The sequence below is a fragment of the Brassica napus genome, chromosome C3, assembly GCF_020379485.1.
Source record: "Brassica napus cultivar Da-Ae chromosome C3, Da-Ae, whole genome shotgun sequence".
Lineage (NCBI taxonomy): Eukaryota > Viridiplantae > Streptophyta > Magnoliopsida > Brassicales > Brassicaceae > Brassica > Brassica napus.
In genome coordinates, this window is record NC_063446.1 from 62,345,631 (window position 1) to 62,364,506 (window position 18,876).

At 35.7% G+C, this 18,876-nt stretch overlaps 2 protein-coding genes and 1 non-coding gene across 3 annotated transcripts; 2 read left to right on the top strand and 1 right to left on the bottom strand.

Moving 5' to 3' along the window:
* Positions 1-430: 430 nt before the first annotated feature.
* LOC106406307 (shaggy-related protein kinase eta) lies at positions 431-3,153 on the top strand. The gene is made up of 8 exons (XM_013846934.3): positions 431-677; positions 1,205-1,630; positions 1,705-1,779; positions 1,858-1,914; positions 1,988-2,128; positions 2,214-2,264; positions 2,347-2,526; positions 2,626-3,153. The coding sequence occupies exons 1-8, from the start codon at positions 663-665 to the stop codon at positions 2,821-2,823; spliced, it is 1,143 nt and encodes a 380-aa protein (XP_013702388.1). The 5' UTR covers positions 431-662; the 3' UTR covers positions 2,824-3,153.
* Positions 3,154-3,806: 653 nt separating this feature from the next.
* On the top strand, positions 3,807-3,879 carry TRNAE-CUC. The gene has a single exon. It is a non-coding gene; the product is annotated as a tRNA-Glu (tRNA).
* A 1,227-nt stretch (positions 3,880-5,106) lies between these two features.
* Positions 5,107-6,870, bottom strand: LOC125583781 (receptor-like protein 51). The gene has a single exon (XM_048751286.1). It carries the CDS (start codon positions 6,671-6,673, stop codon positions 5,372-5,374), a length of 1,302 nt encoding a protein of 433 aa, XP_048607243.1. The 5' UTR covers positions 6,674-6,870; the 3' UTR covers positions 5,107-5,371.
* Positions 6,871-18,876: the final 12,006 nt, after the last annotated feature.

Consider the following 18,876-nt stretch of genomic DNA (forward strand, 5'->3'; position numbering starts at 1 on the left):
TTTGTTTATTTCGAAGCTATATTTGTACCTATAGATGTTTTAAATGTGAAATATATTTATGTAATGTAATATCTCGATTACAAAAATATTAATCGTGTAAAAATTATACTATAACTTATGTGTAAGACGCAAGATTTTGTTATTAGTCATCTTTTACTTGATTATCATCTTTAATTCATACTGATTATCAATCAAACATTTGGATTCATTTTAGATTCATTTTATTAATCACTCTTATAATTATGAAAATGAGACATTGAATACCAATTTAGACCCTAAACCAACGATTTAGGAAGATGATGAGAGCATCAAAGATTCAAAACATTGATTGATGCCCTTCGATTACGAAATAAGAGCCCTTGTTTTCGAGGGCGTTTATGTAACTTCCTTTAATAAACGAAAACTAATTAAAATAAAATACGAAAGAAGATGGCGAAGAAAACGGAAAGTAGAGAGAGAGAGAGAGAGAGAGAGAGAAATAAAAGAGAGAAGTAGAGCTGGATTCACATGGACTTGTTCTCTCCCTTCTCATCTTACGATTTCTCTTTCTCTCTCTCTCTCCACCTTGATCATTACCAACAAAACTGATTGAAACCTTTTTTGGTCTCTCAATCCCATTCTCTCTCACTCTTCTTTGTCTTTCATTCTCTCCCTCTAACGCCATGGCTGACGATAAGGTAAAGCTAATTGTACTTTTGAGGGAAGATCCTTGTCTGTTTTCCACATTTTACCCTTCAGCTTATTGTCGGAGAGAGAGTCTTGTTCTGCTAGTATTTTTTTTTTTTTTTAAATCAAGATAAGAACTATGTAGCTAGTGTTGTTGAAGTTGAAGGGGGTTTCAAAGTTGTGGGTTTGTCAAAAGTTTCTTTCTTTTTGAGTTAACATGAGAGATCTCTGAGTTTGCTTAAGGGTCTTGGGGTTCTGAGTTAGACGACCTACGTAACTATTCTTAAAGCTTTTTTTACTTAAAAGAGGATTTGTAAATTAAGCATCTTTGGGGTTTGGTGAATTAGCTATAGGGATCTGCACTCTACTTGCTAGATCTAGAACTGGGGCATAGAGATTCGTTCTTGTTATGTTTTACATGCGTTTCTGTTTCTGTTTTACCTTTCTTCTCGCGTGCCTACTCGTAACGGCAACTTCTTTTTGATTCTTTCTTTGACCCTTTTGAATTAAGCTTTTAGTTTCCTTTTGTCTCTTACAGGAGGTGCCTGCTGCTGTAGTTAACGGACACGATCAAGTCACTGGCCACATAATCTCCACAACTATCGGAGGCAAAAACGGAGAACCAAAACAGACGATAAGTTACATGGCGGAGCGAGTCGTCGGAACAGGCTCCTTCGGGATAGTCTTCCAGGCCAAGTGTTTGGAGACCGGAGAAACCGTGGCGATAAAGAAGGTTCTGCAAGACAGGAGGTACAAGAACCGAGAGCTTCAGCTGATGCGCGTCATGGACCATCCTAATGTGGTTTGTTTGAAGCATTGCTTCTTCTCCACCACTAGTAAAGACGAGCTGTTTCTCAACTTGGTTATGGAGTATGTACCCGAGAGCTTGTACCGTGTTCTGAAACATTACAGCACTGCCAACCAGAGAATGCCTCTTGTCTATGTTAAACTCTACATGTACCAGGTAAACAATTCACATCTTCTGTTTTACATAGAAGAAATGTTCTTTGTTCTGATGAACTTTTTGTGTTGTGTCAGATCTTCAGGGGACTTGCTTATATGCACAATGTTGCTGGAGTTTGTCACAGAGATCTAAAGCCTCAAAATCTTCTGGTATGCGTTAACCTTTCAAGATTCATCAACTCTTTGTGTTGTTTCTTTCTTTGCTAATCTGTCTCCCTTTCTCTACAGGTTGATCCTCTGACTCATCAAGTCAAGATCTGTGACTTTGGGAGTGCTAAACAGCTTGTAAGACTTTAGAAAACATTATAAACTCTTTTGACTTGTAGCTTTTGCTGATGAAGTTTACATTTTGCATCAGGTTAAAGGTGAAGCCAACATCTCTTACATATGTTCAAGATTCTACCGTGCACCCGAGCTCATATTCGGTGCCACCGAGTACACAACTTCCATTGATATCTGGTCTGCTGGTTGTGTTCTTGCTGAGCTTCTTCTCGGTCAGGTAAACCAATTTTTTTTTACTAATCACATTCATTACTTTCGCGTTACAAGTCATTGTAATGATATTATGTTCCTTATGAACGCAGCCATTATTCCCTGGAGAAAATGCTGTGGATCAGCTTGTTGAAATCATCAAAGTAAGAACCTTTAACAGTGATATAGTTCAAAGCACATTCATTTGGCTACAGTATCCTCATTGTTTTAAGTTGTTGGGAACAGGTTCTTGGTACACCAACTCGAGAAGAGATCCGTTGTATGAATCCACATTACACAGACTTTAGGTTCCCTCAGATAAAGGCACACCCTTGGCACAAGATTTTCCATAAAAGGATGCCTCCAGAAGCTATTGATTTCGCATCAAGGCTGCTTCAGTACTCTCCAAGTCTTAGATGCACAGCGGTGAGTGTTGCTCTTGAGATTTCTCTCTCACTAAGGGTCTTAACTGAAAATGCCAATAGATAAATGTTTTTTTTTGTTTTGTTTCTGGTGTGACTTTAGCTGGAAGCATGTGCACATCCGTTCTTTGATGAGCTCAGAGAACCAAATGCTCGTTTACCAAACGGACGGCCTTTCCCGCCTATCTTCAACTTCAAACAAGAGGTAGCTGGAGCATCACCTGAGCTGGTCAACAAGTTGATTCCAGACCATATCAAGAGACAGTTGGGTCTGAGTTTCTTGAATCAGTCTGGAACTTAAAAAAGACCAAAAGATAAGAGCTTTATATGTATAATGTACCATTACTCAGAGGCAGAAGAAGGTAGTTGAAAGCAATGTGGAGGATAACAATCACAAGTTTTGCCTCAAACTCAGTTCCAGGAATGTTTCTTTGGGGAGACATGTTTGATGGTCAAAGACAGCTTCTACAAACCTAACTTCCCCAAATCTGCAAGAATAGCTATTCAGATGCATCTTCTTTTTCCTTTTACAAGTTTGGTGAAAAAACAAAATCTCCTCTTTTGCTTCATTCTTTCTGCATATGTAAATGAGTATAGTCAGAGATTTTTATTTAGTAAAGTTTGAGCACAAGGTGGAAAAATCTTTAGTCAAAGAGATCCAAAAGTCTACCAAAAGAGGAAGGCTAGAGTTTTTCTGCAGTTCAAGGGGTTTCTCTGTCTTTCTTTTCTCCTTTTGAATGTTTATCTTCTTCTTTTTATGAAATAGTTTGTTTATGACTTGCCTTCTTACAAAGGCAAATCTCAAGACTTTCTTATCCTTTTTTTTTTGCATTAAGAGAATAACTCGCTCTTCCGTTCTCTGTGTGGGCTCTCTCACTCTTTTACCAAGGAAGTTGGCACAAACATGTTAGGAACAAAGAACAAGGTCTAAAGTACAAAACTCCAACGACTTTCTAATGTACTAACGACCTCAATTTATGTCTTCAAAGCTGGCCATCCACAGAATTTTCACGACTTTCTAATGTACTAACAACCTCAATTTATGTCTTTAAAGCTGGCCATCCACAGAATTTTCGATAATTTCGATTAGGTTAACACAGTCCGTCTCAAACCCAATTTTTTTTTTTTTTTTTCTCAAACCCAATTTTTCGGATATAGTTTTCCGAAGAAAAGTTATTTGCCCAAATGTAACTCACTCTTCAGTTGTGTGTATTTATTGTATCCACAAAAGTTAACCAGGAAAGATGCAAAGAAATAACTTCTTCTTAACTGAATGAACACAAATCCGTTGTAGTCTAGCTGGTCAGGATACTCGGCTCTCACCCGAGAGACCCGGGTTCGAGTCCCGGCAACGGAGATTTTTGGAACTATTTTTTGAGCTAAGACCAAAAAAGTGAGAGTAGGGGTACTTTCGTCATAATGACAACTAATAAAAGCTAATTCAGTTACCCCAGTCAGCGACGCTACTTGTCGGCCAAAAATGATGCAATGAAGTGGTTCCAAGTTAAGTATGAAGGTGTTATCCTCGACAAGTCTCAGAACATCACTGGTTGAAAAGTTTTTACCATTTTGTTTTGTTGGTGCTAGCTCTGTTTCAAGTTCTTACATTTCTTGTTGTTGAATCGTTAATGTTGAGATATGAACAAATTGTGGAGGTTATGTCATGTTGATGATAGTGTCATGCTTTCCTTGGTTCCTTTTGTATTTGAGATCATCAATTACCAAAACCTATCCAGAACAATGCTGCATCATTACCAAAAGCTATAAAATTCAAGTCACAGATCAAACAAGTGTTGGGAGCCACTAAGAAGTGAAAAGGCTTAGAAAGAGGATAGGGTAACGCGGACTGAGGAAGAATCCGATATATAGCTGGATAGAGATAAAAGAGTAGAGATAGTTTACATCCAGAAAGAGAACACACTGAAGCTCTTTCGAGGAGGGTAAGAGCTAGAACAAGATAAGGGTAAGAGCGAGATCGATGGGGAAGGGAGGGAAAAGGCAGAGGATTTGTGTGGTCATAGTGAGAAATTAGCAATGGCGTTGGGGATAGTTAGCTCTGGGACATGAAAAGATCATAAGAGTTGCTAAAAATCTAAGAGTGTGTGCAGATTGTCAAATGGCCAAGTTCATGTCTAAGTTAACCGGAAGATAGATTGTTCTAAGATATTCAAACCGGTTTCATCATTTTAAAGATGGACGTTGTTCTTGCAAAAGTTTCTGCTGACCATTGAAGAGTTTCATGCACTAAAATGTTAGTACCAGCCTGGTTTACGGTTGGTACGGTCAATGATGAAATCTTTGACAATCGAAGCAATAGAAGAACATGAACAGGCTGGATCTCTATGTCTTCCATGATAGTAACATTGCTTCAATGGAAAACATAACCACGTTATTTAATTTACTCAATTTTATATTTAGTCAATGTTTTTTAAATAAATATCATTTTCAATCATTAATAATCTGGTGAAGATATGAACTAATGACAAATTCAAATTTAGTTTTGTCAACTAAACCATGTTCAAGTGTTCAACCCCGCATGTGCAATATTACATAAACAGAAGTACACAACTAATGATGACAAATGTTTGTTGAAGAAAATAATTGATAAGAATAATTCAATAATTATTACAAAATAATCCTTTTGAAAACATACACTCAAAATTACAACAAACTAATTTTGTTTTTAAAAACAACAGCTACTAATTAATTATACCCACTCAAATGTAAAAAAAAAATCAAAGTAAAATAGCAAATAAAGAATAGACTAAACCGGGATTAATGCGGAGTACCGGTTTGGTTATTCTCCAAAGAATCGCAATCATCTTCTTCTTACAGCTTTCTTGTCGGAATCAACCACACCATTTGGCGCAAAGGATCAAGAAAATGATCAAGAAGACAAGCGAAGCAAGTCCAATGGAAACACCAAGCACAACCTTATTAGGACCATGACCTCCTTCCTTCTTCTTCACACTAGTCTCATCTTCACTACCGTAATCATAATCAGAACTCGAATCCTCCTTCTGCGGCGGCGGAGACAAAGGCAAACCATGTTTATCACACTGGGCAATCCCTAACTTCATCTTTGAAGACAGCACAGTGCGGTTGTAACAGAGGTCACTGTTCCCTCCCACTTTGAACACTTCAAGCTTCTTCAAGAAGCTCGCATTGAACGGAAGGACTCCACGGAAGTCGTTGTTAGCGAGATTCAAGTGCTTGAGGCTCTTCATCTTGGTGATGAACCTCGGAACGGTGCCGTTTAGTTGGTTTCCGCTCAGATCTAAGTGCGTAAGGTCTGGAATCGACGAGATCGAATCTGGGATTGGCCCGGAGAGCTTGTTGGAGGATAACGATAGATTCTTTAGGGAGATTAGGTCGCCGATGCTGTCGGGGATCTCGCCGGAGATGGAGTTCGAAGACAAGTTTAGAGATTTGAGGTTGGAGAGTTGAGTGATCGAAGTGGGGATTGAGCCTTTGATGAGATTGTCTGATAAGTCGATGAATGTGAGATTCGAGTGGAGGGACTTAGGGATGTTGCCGGAGAGATTCGCGTGTGAGATGGTGAGGGAGGCGATCTTGCGCATGTTTCCGAGGATGACGAAGAGGCCGGAGGTGGAGACGGGGACGGAGGAGACGGTGAGGTCGGTGAGGTTAACGAGGCGAGCGAGGTAGACTCCGGAGAGGCCATTGCGGCGGCGGAGGAAGGAGGAGGTGGCGGCGAAGGAGCGGAGGGAGGTGGGGAGGCGAGGAGGAGGGGAGAGAGAAGGGCAGTTGAGGAAAGAGAGGGAGGTGAGGGAGGGGGAGAGGGCTCTGAGCGCTGCGGAGGAGATGGATAGGTCGGAGGAGCAGTTTGTGAAGGAGAGGGATGTGACGAGGCGGAATGGGGAGCCGGCGTCGCAGGTCACGACGGTGGAGGAGGGTTTGGAGGTGGGACGGTGGTCGCAGGGGTTTTTGGCGGTGGGGATGTTGAGGGATTCGAGGGCCTTGAGGTGTTTTGGGTCTAATGGGGAAGAGGAGGTGCGAGGAGATGTTCGAGGAATGGGAGAGATGGTTGGAGAAGGGGTCGGAGATAAGGAAGGAGCGGCGAAGCTAGTGGGTGAGGGGAGGAGGAGGAGAAGGAGGAGTAACGGTAATGACGGTGACAGAGGTTTCATGTTGAAGAGAGAGAGAGAGGAAGTGTGTCTGAAGAAAGAGAAAGATTGGGTTTTTCAAAGATGGGTCATGTGACAGTTGGGAACTCTTTATATTTTAGTCTTCTATTGTGGTTTAATTACGATTTTGACCTTAATTTATTCTTCTTTTTTCTTTCATGAATTTTCTTCACACATTGAATTTTTGTTGCGTTAGTGTAGAACTATGGTTGTAGATAGTGATGTTTTTTTGTTTGGGTGTTGTGTCGTACTATGTTTACCATTTGGGACATTTTGACAAATGTAAACACGGATAATCTGAAAAAATAACAAAAGATTGTTTGCGGTAGTACATCAAAAGAATATTAAAAGAGAAAGAAGAGTGTGGAAGGAATGACTACATTGTAAAACAATCGAGGTTAATCAACACAAGTTAAATGTTTACAGTTCTCAAAATGTGAAAAATTGTTAATCTATGATAGTTAATAAACTTGTACAAATCATTAGTGAATCTGCACTAACCATAGTTTTCTGCTTGCTTTACATTTTCTCTGATTCATTGTAACCATTCAAACACTGACAAAAGTAAAAAATATAAGGTTCTATGTGCATTACCACCAAATGTGAATTCACCGGATGATTTATGCTCTGGATCGGAGGGATCGTGTAAGTTAAGTCTCTTGATTTTACTTTTGTAAAAGAAAGTTCATCGATATTAGCATCACTCCAGGCCTTATGCATTGAGTGGGGACAAGAAGAATATCATAGGAATCTTCTTCTTCTTTTTGTAAACCCCATACAAGAATAAATAAAGCTCTTCTAAAAGTTTTGGTACAGAACTCAAATTTATGAAAAACTAGAACCGGCCCGTCCTGGGACGGGATAAAAATTTAAGTTAAGTAGTTAGAGTAAATATTTCATATAAATTGTTATTATTTAAAAATATACATATTAGTTAAATTTTGTATATGTTATTGTATTTAAAGATTAAATAAAACATGTTATCTGAAAATTAGTTATGATTTTTAAAATAAATATTACTTGTTATTTTTAAAAATATGATTTTTTGTCTTGTTAAAAGGTTTAAGATGATTTACTTTTGTTGAGTAATCTATGTTTTAATTATATATTAAGAATTAGATGTGAGACTACATCATTTCTTGTGATTTTCTGGAGTTGGATGACCATAAAAAACTTTGAGATTCTTTTTTTTTTCATATCGGAATGAATGTTATTGATTCGTTTTCTTAATAATTTTTTAATTTCAGAAAATTACTGTTTTAATTATAAGTTAATTTGTGGATGTACCTTTTCATCACTTTTAAAAAACATTTATGGAAAAATTGCCTAATTTTTGTTTGCTTGAGTAATGGTACATGAAAAAAATGTACATTACTTTTGTTCTTATTTTTTTCTTTATTTTTGTGAAAATTTTATTTTGTTCTCTAATTTCATAGTATTGTGTATTATATTATGTGTTTTAATTAAGTTCCTTTTGCAAAAAACACTGAGGTTATAAATTTATTTAGTTTACATTGTGCAATTAATTATAAAATTGATAGATTATATTGTATTAATAATTTGGTCCAGATAAGGAAAACATGTTATTATCCACGAATAGTTACTATATATGATCAAATACCAACCTACTGTTAGATCTCTCCAAAGTGAAACTAATGAATTTATTTCTTCCCAAATTAAAAATTACAAACTCATTTCTCCATGACTTAGTAGTTAAAATTTAATAATCTATACCAAATAATATTCAATTACTTTAACCAAACCAAAGTCTAATTTCAACCAAATCTAACCCAAAAAGCTAAGCTAACTTGATTTCTTTGGCTTCTCTATCTGATTATTTCTTCAGTTCATGATAAAGCCATTTCAGCATCTTTGCATTCAACAAAGCACGATGTGATGTTATTTGTCACAGTGCTCTATTGCTCTTTCTTCAGATGCTCCCATTATCACATTGATGCGAAGTCACAATAACCCTAATCTATATATATAATATATATATATATATATATATATAGAAAAAGCCAAAACGCCAAAACAAAATACTAATCTTCGATTTATGAATCAAAACCAAAAACCATAATTTCTCATTGAATCCTCCAATCCAGTCGTAATATTATGATTCTTAAGTTTTTAACCCAATTGGAAAAGTTAAACAAAAAAAAAATTGTTGAAAGGTAGATACGTAAAAATCAGAAAACTATAGAAAGAATGTATTCATGCCAAGTTTCTTGTTTGTAGGCTGATTCAGAGCTATAACGTCAGTAACACGACTCCACGGCAAATCCCCAGCAAATACTATACTCTCACCACATTTAACATTTCATGCTTTCCAGAATCTGAGCAGCTTCCTCAAGATTAATTGTTCTTGAAAAAGAAAGTTGAGTGTGAATCACTGACACTTTAGGAGCCTTAAAATGCTGAATTCTCCCATTGAGACTCACCAGTCACTGTGTTATAAGAAATAGAAGAAGAAATATGAATTACCAAGACTATGCACGCTTTACGTATTCTAACGTATCTAAATCCGAAATAGCATAACAAAGTATATATTTTAATCTGTCTTAACATAACCCATCCAAAAGCCTCCCATAGACACTAACCAGTTCTTTGTTGTTGCAGATGTTGTTTCCAGTACAAAATAGAGATACCTGATCATCAGAAAGACCCGTTCGTTAAGCCTCGGGCTTCCAGCTCGTCGATCCCATTCCTTCACCGTATTTGTCTAAGCTCCGTACGGATCCTCAACGTAAATCATAGAATCTGAAGCAAGTAGCTTAAATTCAATAAACACATCTGCTGCTTCATTATATATATTGTTTTGTGGAAGTTCTCTACTAAAGTTGAGATCTAAAGATGATACTAACAGTAAGTAATATGGTGTTAAAATAACGAAGATGGAACTGAATTACGATGAAAAAAAAGAAGAACCGAGATTGGTACATGATGAATAAACCCGTCTTGGAAGCATTGGCATAAGAGATACAAATAGGATCCTGGTTGCTCCGCGTAGTTAATCCTCCTGCGAGAGTTTATCTGCTAATAATGATTGTGAGCAAAGACCTGATGAATTTTACGGATGCAATCTTACCTATATACATGCAGATTCACCGACTGGAAGGTAGGGGGACATATTGATTGTAAAATCGTGGAATGAATGGGGTAGATGGAGTTAATTGTAACTTTAATGATAATGAATGTATGCAGCCGAGTTACATTTCTCAGAAGAGGATGTGAAGAGTTGCAAGCGAATAGATGCAAGCGAATAGATGCAGAAGCCGGATACCACCAAAGAAGGAGTTCCATTTTTGGATTAAAACAACGGCGGCAACTTTAACTATTCCGTGAAAGAGAAGAAGACGAAGACGATAGCTTACTGGGCTTCCTGAGAAAATCTATATGGCAGCCCAAAAACTTTCAGATATATACGGAAAACAAAAGCCCATAAATTACATGGTTAATGAAGTGTTGCGTTTCAAGCAAGCCGGACACGTGTCAGCCTGTAGGAACTCGACTTTGTGACATAGAATCCTAGGTGACAGCACCTGGAGGGAGGAAACCCTCTTTTATATATATAGATAGATAGATACATGAATATCCTATATTTTTTGCATATACACGCAGATTAATCAGAAAGCTGAAAACAACATTTTTTTCTCAAAGTTAATGCATAGTTTAAGAGGTTAGGTACGTAGCAACGAACTTTTTAAAACAATACATACTAGGAGTATTATTTTTATATAAAAGGAACGAATAAATTGAAGAAAATGTTTTTAGTATATAAATTAGAGAAATTCCCTAGGAAATCTTTTTTTAAGTTTTTGTCACAAAATAGCCTTTAATGGAGAAAATGACCAAAATAAGTCTTTAAAAAAAAGTAAAAATGTATTTTTATCCTAGGGTTTAAAGTTAAGGGGTTGAGTTTTGGGAATAAGGTTTCAAATTTTAAAAAATAAAAAATAAATATTAAAAACTTTAAAATAAAAAGGGACTATTTTAGTCATTTTTTAGGGCTATTTTTGTGACAAAAACTTAAGAAAATTATTTGATAGAATTGTCCTATAAATAATATATATATATATATATATATATATATATATATATATATATTATTTTCTTAATTAAAAATATTAAAATCTTGAACTTCCAAAAGTACCACTAAATTATGGTTTTGGAAGAATTTATTATTTTTTAAATTTTTTTTATATTTTTCAAAAAATTCGACAAACAACCAATTCATGCATAAACTATGCCAAAAGTAAAAAAATAAATAATAAAGATGAAAGTGAGATAAATAAAACTTTAGATGCTAAACATAAAAATAATATCATTTTACTCTTATTATTTTCATATTAATCAGTTGAGCATTCAAAATAATATTGTTAAATAATTCCCTTTTTATATATGAAGAACACAGCAAACGATTGGACATCACTACAAGAAAACACAAGCTTAACGAGGAAAGTTAACGAGGAAAAACAATCCTCGTAAATTTACGTCGATTTTACGAGGAACTTACGTGGAAAAATAATGTCATCGTTATTTCCTCGTAAAGTAACGACAAAAGCGTATCGTTGTAAAGTCGATGTAACTTGATGTGTCTTTTACGAGGAAATAATATTTCCACGTAAATACGACGTAAACTTCGCGTGTTATTTACGAGGAAATAATTTACATGTATTTAGCGAGAAAATTTTGAATCCACCAATTTTGTAGGTGTTACATGTTTTTTTTTGCCACCTAATTAATTTTTGTCATAAATTCATAGGAAAATTACAACTACCATATTCGAAATTTCCTTTAAATATGGATGTTTGAACAATATTTTAAAACACCAACAACAAAAAACGTGAAAGAAATAAAAATGGCTGGCTCCGGGACTATTTACGAGTTGCGGAAGTGGATGTATATGCATAGAGATGCTAACGGGAGAGTGACAAAAGAATACCTTGCGGGGCTGGAGACATTTATGCATCAAGCAGATTCAACACCGCTCGCCCAAGAAAGTGGTAAGATGTTCTGTCCTTGTCGGAAATGCAACAATTCGAAACTGGCAAACCGTGAAAATGTTTGGAAGCATTTAATAAATAGAGGTTTCACGCCAAATTACTATATCTGGTTTCAACATGGAGAAGGTTTTAATTATGATCAGAATGAAGCTAGTAGTAGTAATAGCAATTTTCAGGAAAAAGAACCGGTTGATCATCATTTGCATAATGAACATAGTTACCATCAGGAGAAGATGGTAGATTATGATAGGGTTCATGATATGGTAGCTGATGCATTCGTAGCTCATGATGAAGATGAAGAACCTAATATAGATGCAAAAAAGTTTTACGAAATGTTAAACGCGGCGAATCAACCACTTTACAGTGGTTGTAGAGAAGGTCTCTCTAAATTGTTGTTGGCTGCTAGATTGATGAATATTAAAACTGATCACAATCTACCTGAAAGTTGCATGAACGAATGAGCGAACTTGTTTAAAGAGTATTTGCCGGAAGACAATGTGTTTGCTGATTCTTATTATGAGATTCAGAAACTGGTTTATAGTCTTGGGTTGCCTTCGGAGATGATAGATGTTTGCATCGACAACTGCATGATCTATTGGGGAGATGATGAGATGCTAGAAGAATGTCGATTCTGCAAGAAGCCACGATTCAAGCCGCAAGGACGGGGACGTAATAGGGTACCGTACCAAAGGATGTGGTACCTACCAATTACTACGGGATCTTGACGGAGATTATTGAAGTCGAATTTCCAGGGATACTGAAGCTGAAATGCGTCCTCTTCAAATGTGAATGGTTCGACCCCGTCGTCAACAGAGGTGTTCGGTCTAACAAATTCGGTGTAGTTGATGTCAAAGGTGGATGAAAGTACAACAAATTCGAGCCTTTCATCTTAGCTTCACAAGCAGACCAAGTTAGCTTCCTTCCATACCCTCGGATGAGAGATTCGGGTATAAATTGGTTAGCAGTGATCAAAGTTACACCTCGAGGACGAATCATCAGTGGAGAAGAACCACCATTACAAGAAGAACATATAAATGAAGTCGAGGAACCTGAACAAGAAATTGATGACATCCTTCTCATTGATCCGCATAATCACGAGTACGAAGATCTTACCGATGATGCCACAGACGAAGCTGTTGAAGACGAGTTTAATGAAAATGATGATGTTTCTAGTGATGATAAGAATGTCGATGTATCCGATTGATGTATTTGATTTTGTGTAGGGTGTTTTATGAATAAGATGTGGGAGTTTGTTTTATGAATAAGGTAATGTGGGAGTTTGTTTTATTAATAAGTAAATGTGGGAATTGTAGTTTGGAATGGAAATAAAGATGGAGTTTGGAATATATGAAGTAGAAAATAAGGAATATGGGGTTTGGGGTTTCGGATTTTAGGGATTTAAACATAACACTCGTTAATTTTTTGTAAAGTGACGTTGAACTTATGACGCAGGCCTCGTTAATTCCACACAAGAAAGAATCGTCGTAAAGGACTCGTAAGAAGACGAGGAAATAACGATGAAATAAAAAATAAAGAAAGCGACCCCCGTTAAATCCACGTAGGACAAAATCGTCGTAAACACCTTGTAAAATAAATAAAGAACACGAGCCTCATTAATTTCACGTAGGACGAAAGCGTCGTAAATACCTCGTAGTGTAAAAACAAGAAAAAAAAAAGAAAAAGAAGAAAAATACCAGATTCACATGTATCAAGACTTCCAGCAATTATAATACGTAAGTCTCGCCCACATGAATTTTAATATCTTCTTCTCTTCCTTTTTTTCATATATCTTACCGATGATACCACAGACGAAGCTGTTGAAGACGAGTTTAATGAAAATGATGATGTTTCTAGTGATGACGAGAATGTCGATGTATCCGATTGATGTATTTGATTTTGTGTAGGGTGTTTTATGAATAAAATGTGGGAGTTTGTTTTATGAATAAGGTAATGTGGGAGTTTGTTTTATGAATTAGCAAATGTGGGAATTGTGGTTTGGAATGGAAATAAAGATGGGGTTTGGAATATATGAAGTAGAAAATAAGGAATATGGGGTTTGGGGTTTCGGATTTTAGGGATTTAAACATAACACTCGTTAATTTCACGTAAGAGAGAATCGTCGTAAAGGACTCGTAAGAAGACGATGAAATAAAAAATAAAGAAAGCAACCCCTGTTAAATCCACGTAGGATGAAATCGTCGTAAACACCTCGTAAAATAAGGCCTCGTTAATTCTACGTAGGACAAAATCGTCGTAAATACCTCGTAGTGTAAAAAATAGAAAAAAAAAGAAAAAGAAGAAAAATACAAGATTCACATGTGGCAAGACTTCCAACAATTATAATACGTAAGTCTCGCCCACATGAATTCTAATATCTTCTTCTCTTCCTTTTTTTTCTTCAAATATTTATAATTTGAATAGGATTTTGCTGAGGAGTTTGATTTGTGATAGGGTGTGATTTGGGAGTTTGTGTGTGGTTTGAGAAGGAGAGTTGTGGGTATATTTATAGGAAAGCGCGGCTCGTTAATACCTCGTATATAAAAACGCGGGCCTTTGTAATTCCTCGCTATTTCCTCGTACAATAAAACGCGGGCCTTTGTAATTGCTCGCTATTTCGTCGTAATCTTACGAGGAATTTGCAACAATATTAAAATCGTCGTTAATACCTCGTATATAAAAACGCGAGCCTTTGTAATTCCTCGCTATTTCCTCGTACAATAAAACGCGAGCCTTTGTAATTGCTCGCTATTTCGTCGTAACCTTACGAGGAAATTGCGACGATATATAATCTTATATATACCCCCGAGCGCTCACTCTTTCTTTTCTCTCTACTTCTTCTCCACTTCCTCTCCATTTCGTGGTAATGGTAAGCCTCTCTAATTCCTCTCTAATTTGGTTAGTTTAGGATAGATTAGGTGGTTAGTATAGAGAATTTATATAGGTTTATGGATTTTATGTTATTTAGTGTTGATTAGGTGAATAATGTTGGGAAATATACTGTTGATGTTAATTTTAAAAATTAAATTTTTTTTCCAGGTTCGAAAAGGCAGACTTACTGCTCACACAGAGAGATATTCGGTAGCCTGGTAGTCGTTTAGACCCGTCTTCTTCAGCTCCCGGTTCTTCGGGTCAGGAGACTGTCCCCGAGACTCAGTACACTCAGAGAGTCTCTGGGTCTCCTTCTTCTAGTGCACCATCGGCTACTCATGTGCCTTCCCCGATGGCTCATCCGACGATGCCTCCTCCTGTGCCTCCTCCGATGGCACCTCCGATGCCCACCGAGATTCATCCCGATTTGATGGTGCCTCCGAGTGCTCCTTACTCGCAGTATACTGTAGAGGACATTCTCCGTCTGCCAGGCAGAGAAGGTTTGCCAGGCAGAGAAGGTTTACCAGTCATCGACACTGACCGATCGGACGGAACTTTGTGGTATGTTACATTATTATTTTTTATTCGTTTTAAATTCTTTTATAAGATTAAAAAAATAATTTATATTTTAAATTTGTATATTCCAGGTTTGGGGTTAACGGATGTCTTGCATCAGACATAACCAAGACGATCAAAGGTTACTTCTCCATGGCACATCCAAACTGGAGTAAGACGCCTCACTACGTCAGAAAGACGTGGTTCAAAATTTACGCTGTAAGTTTCTATTAATTAATTATATATACTTTAATTTTTTTCATGATTTATATATATACTTTCTAAAAAACTAATTGTTAATTTATTTTTTTTCCAATAGCAAAAATATAATTGGCCTTAGGGATCACTGAGAGGGTGAGGAAGAAGTTTATCGCAAAGGCGAAAGTTCGCTTGTTGGACACAGTCTCCAACTGGAAGGGTGACTGAATCATGAAGGAGTATGAGCGTGGCAAACCCGCTGAGCTCACCACGGATTTGTGGGATGGCCTCATCCATTATTGGCGTCTTCCTGATTCCATTAGAATCGCCCAGTCTTGCTCTAACTCCCGTAACACAGTCGATGAGCACGGAAACGGGCCGATGCTTCACAATACGGGCCAAAAACACCATGCCGGTGTCCGTTTGGAAATGGTAATTAAATATTTTATTAAATAATTTTTTTTAATATATTTATTTTTATTCTAACTTTCTTAAATGTTTTTTAGGCCAAAGTGACGGGACATCTCCCGTCTCTTATGGAACTTTACAAGATGACCCACAAGAACAAGGCGGGAGCATTTGTAGATGGCAAGTCCGAGCAAATCTACAACGACGCGGTTGCTCGGGTTGAAGACCGCCAGACCCAGCTGACCCAGCAGTCTACCGACGGATTACCCGTCACCTTATCCACAGTTAAAGTGGATAAGATTTACGAGGAGGTAAATTTTCTAAAATTTTAATTTTTTATTATTCATTTAATTTAACTTTAAATTTTTACTAACAATATTTATTTTTTGTTTTTAAGGTTGTCCCTAAAAAAAGGGACGGACGTTGGAGATTGGTTCTGTCAACGATGTTCCGAGAGCGACATCGTCTTATGGTCAGCGACGGGATGATGAAGTCACTGAGCTGCGTAACGAGTTGGCCTCGACAAAAGCTCGTATGGGTGGGGTCGAGGGCTTCTTGGACGTTATAGCGGCCACAAATTCGGAATGAGAGTTCATGCTGAGGAACATGCGACAGCAACATCCCATTCCAGGCGAGTCATCCGATACACATAACGAGGCGGATGTTGCGAGGAGGAGTGAGGAATTCTACTAGGCGATGAACGACCCTTAGTTCTTCTTTTTTCCAGTTGTTGTATTATAAATTCAAAACTTATTTATATATAAAATATTTTCGTATTGATTTGATTTTTATTTTAAATTTTAATTTTATTAATAAATTAAATAATTTTAATTATTTTTTTAATTATATTTTTAAATTCTGTAAAATAAAAAAACGAAGTAAATTCGTAGCTAATTTACGACCTATTTATGTGGAAAATTTACGAGGAAATGACGAGAAAAAATAAACGTGTATTTTACTAGGAAACATTTACGAGGAAATGACGAGGAAAGATAAACGAGTATTTTACGAGGAAATAATTTCGTGGTAGTTACGTGTATTTTGCGAGGAAACACTTTCGAGGTATTTACGTGTAGTTTACGAGGAACACGTTTCGAGGTATTTACGAGGAAATATAGCGACCTCCTTACGTGGAATATTTACGTGGTCTTTACGACGAAATGATGTACTTCGTCTTTACGACGAAATATTTTCCTCGCTAACTTACGACGAATTGGCGAGGAAATATGTGTTACGACGGACGAATAACGAAAAAACGTGTTTCGTCGCTAATTCCTCGTAAAGACTCTTTTACGACGAACTCACGAAAAAACCGTCCTCGTTAAGATTATGTTTTCTTGTATTACATGTGTTTTTATAAGATTGGTTGCCACACAAGTCATACCTAATCTTTCAATGTGAATATAACTATTAATTAGTCTATTCACTGGAGTTTAAAGTATGACATCATTCGTAATTAGTCAAATGGGAATAAAAAGTTTCATAGTAAAAATCGGATTCAGAGAAACAACGGATTTATCACACTATTTACAAAGCTATTTACCAATTACCATTAGGCCACCACTTGTTTCAACCAATGTTCAAAGGAGTGATAATTGGCATTTTCCTTAATGTTGGTTTAACCAATTTTAAATAGTTTATGTAAGGTTTATCTCAGTCAATTTAGTTGTATAGGTAATTTCACAGCTCATTAGTTTATGCACATGTCTTCTAGACTGTCCAAAATTCATGCATGGATTTTTTTTTCCTTAAGGCCTTCACTTTTATATATGGAAGCTTTAAACCCTAATTATAGTTGTATTTATAGTACTTTCTTAGTAGTATATTTGGAAGTAAAATTTATATATTTGTATTATCTTAGGGTAATCTGGTTATAAATATCATTCGAAGTTATCTGAATATTTATTGAGGAGACCACAAGTTATATATAGTTTATATGGTTTGCGGTAGCGATTATATATAGTTTAAATGGTTTGTGGTAGCGGCATTGCTGTGTTATTGTCCAAGTTTGATTTAAAAAAAAAATATCTATATTATTAAACTGAAATACTTTTTAAAATTAATCTTTACTTCACTTTAATAATTACAACTTATGTTATTGAATTAATAATTAAAATTTAACTTAAATTATATTTTTTTTTTGAAACTTAACTTAAATTATAATATTTCTCTAACCAAATTTAACATTTATCATTAATATATTATACATTTATTTCACTTATATAACTAAAACCTATCACATTTTAAACATCTACACAATTAAATATCCAATTATGGTTGCAGTATTCTGGACCACATATTCAAAATTGGAATTTTACTAATATACTATATGATAATCCGCTAGAGTTTTTATAATTATTTTTGTTTATTAAATGGTTTTAACATTTCGCAACATTACAATTTTTATCAATTATAAAATGACGAATACAAATGTTGATCTCTTAAATAAATCATCGTTGTTGAAGAGTTAACGTATTACATCTCATTTTAATTATTTTTAAGACTTCATATGCACAAAAAAAAATAAGTTTTGCGACTGACACAAATCACCAAAGCCAAATAGGCATCATCGATGTGTAATGACGAAAGGGAATTATGTTTTCTGCTCTCGATTTATTTACTATTGGCTCTCCATAAGTGATTTCATTTTTTACATCTATAAAATCGTGCTTTCGTTCTCGTCTTTGTTTCATTGATATGAGTTAAGTGTTTTTTTTATCTTCTTATGAATTCGGTGAATTATATAAGTGTCAATTTTAAAATGGACATTTGTAAAATTTAGTTTCACTCCAGATACATATCTAAGAATCAAAATTTTGAAAAAAATCACCGGCAAACAATATTAACAGGTTAGTGTTCAAATCTAATATATCAAGCTGTTATAGAATATAAGTGCAGACTCGAAATATAAATGTCTGTCTAGTATATATTCACCGGTTCAGTCTAAAAATCATCTAATTCTAGAACAATAAAAAAATTACTTATTTCACCAGTTCGGGTAATATCTGAATCCGAACAAGTAATATCCGAACCGAATAGATATATGAAGATAACCAAACATAAGTATACTTAACCCTATATTTCTAGTTTACTTCTCTCACTTTAGTCAAAATATTTATATTAATGATGTTTATTGCTCAAAATAATATATATATAATTATGGACAAAATC

What these genes read in the sequence shown, in the direction of transcription:
- LOC125583781 (XM_048751286.1), bottom strand. Translation starts at nt 6,673, where the DNA reads ATGAAACCTCTGTCACCGTCATTACCGTTACTCCTCCTTCTCCTCCTC.
- LOC106406307 (XM_013846934.3), top strand. An exon ending in TTAAACTCTACATGTACCAG is followed by an intron (nt 1,631 to 1,704) that starts GTAAACAATTCA and finishes GTGTTGTGTCAG; the next exon opens with ATCTTCAGGGGACTTGCTTA. An exon ending in CTGAGCTTCTTCTCGGTCAG is followed by an intron (nt 2,129 to 2,213) that starts GTAAACCAATTT and finishes TTATGAACGCAG; the next exon opens with CCATTATTCCCTGGAGAAAA.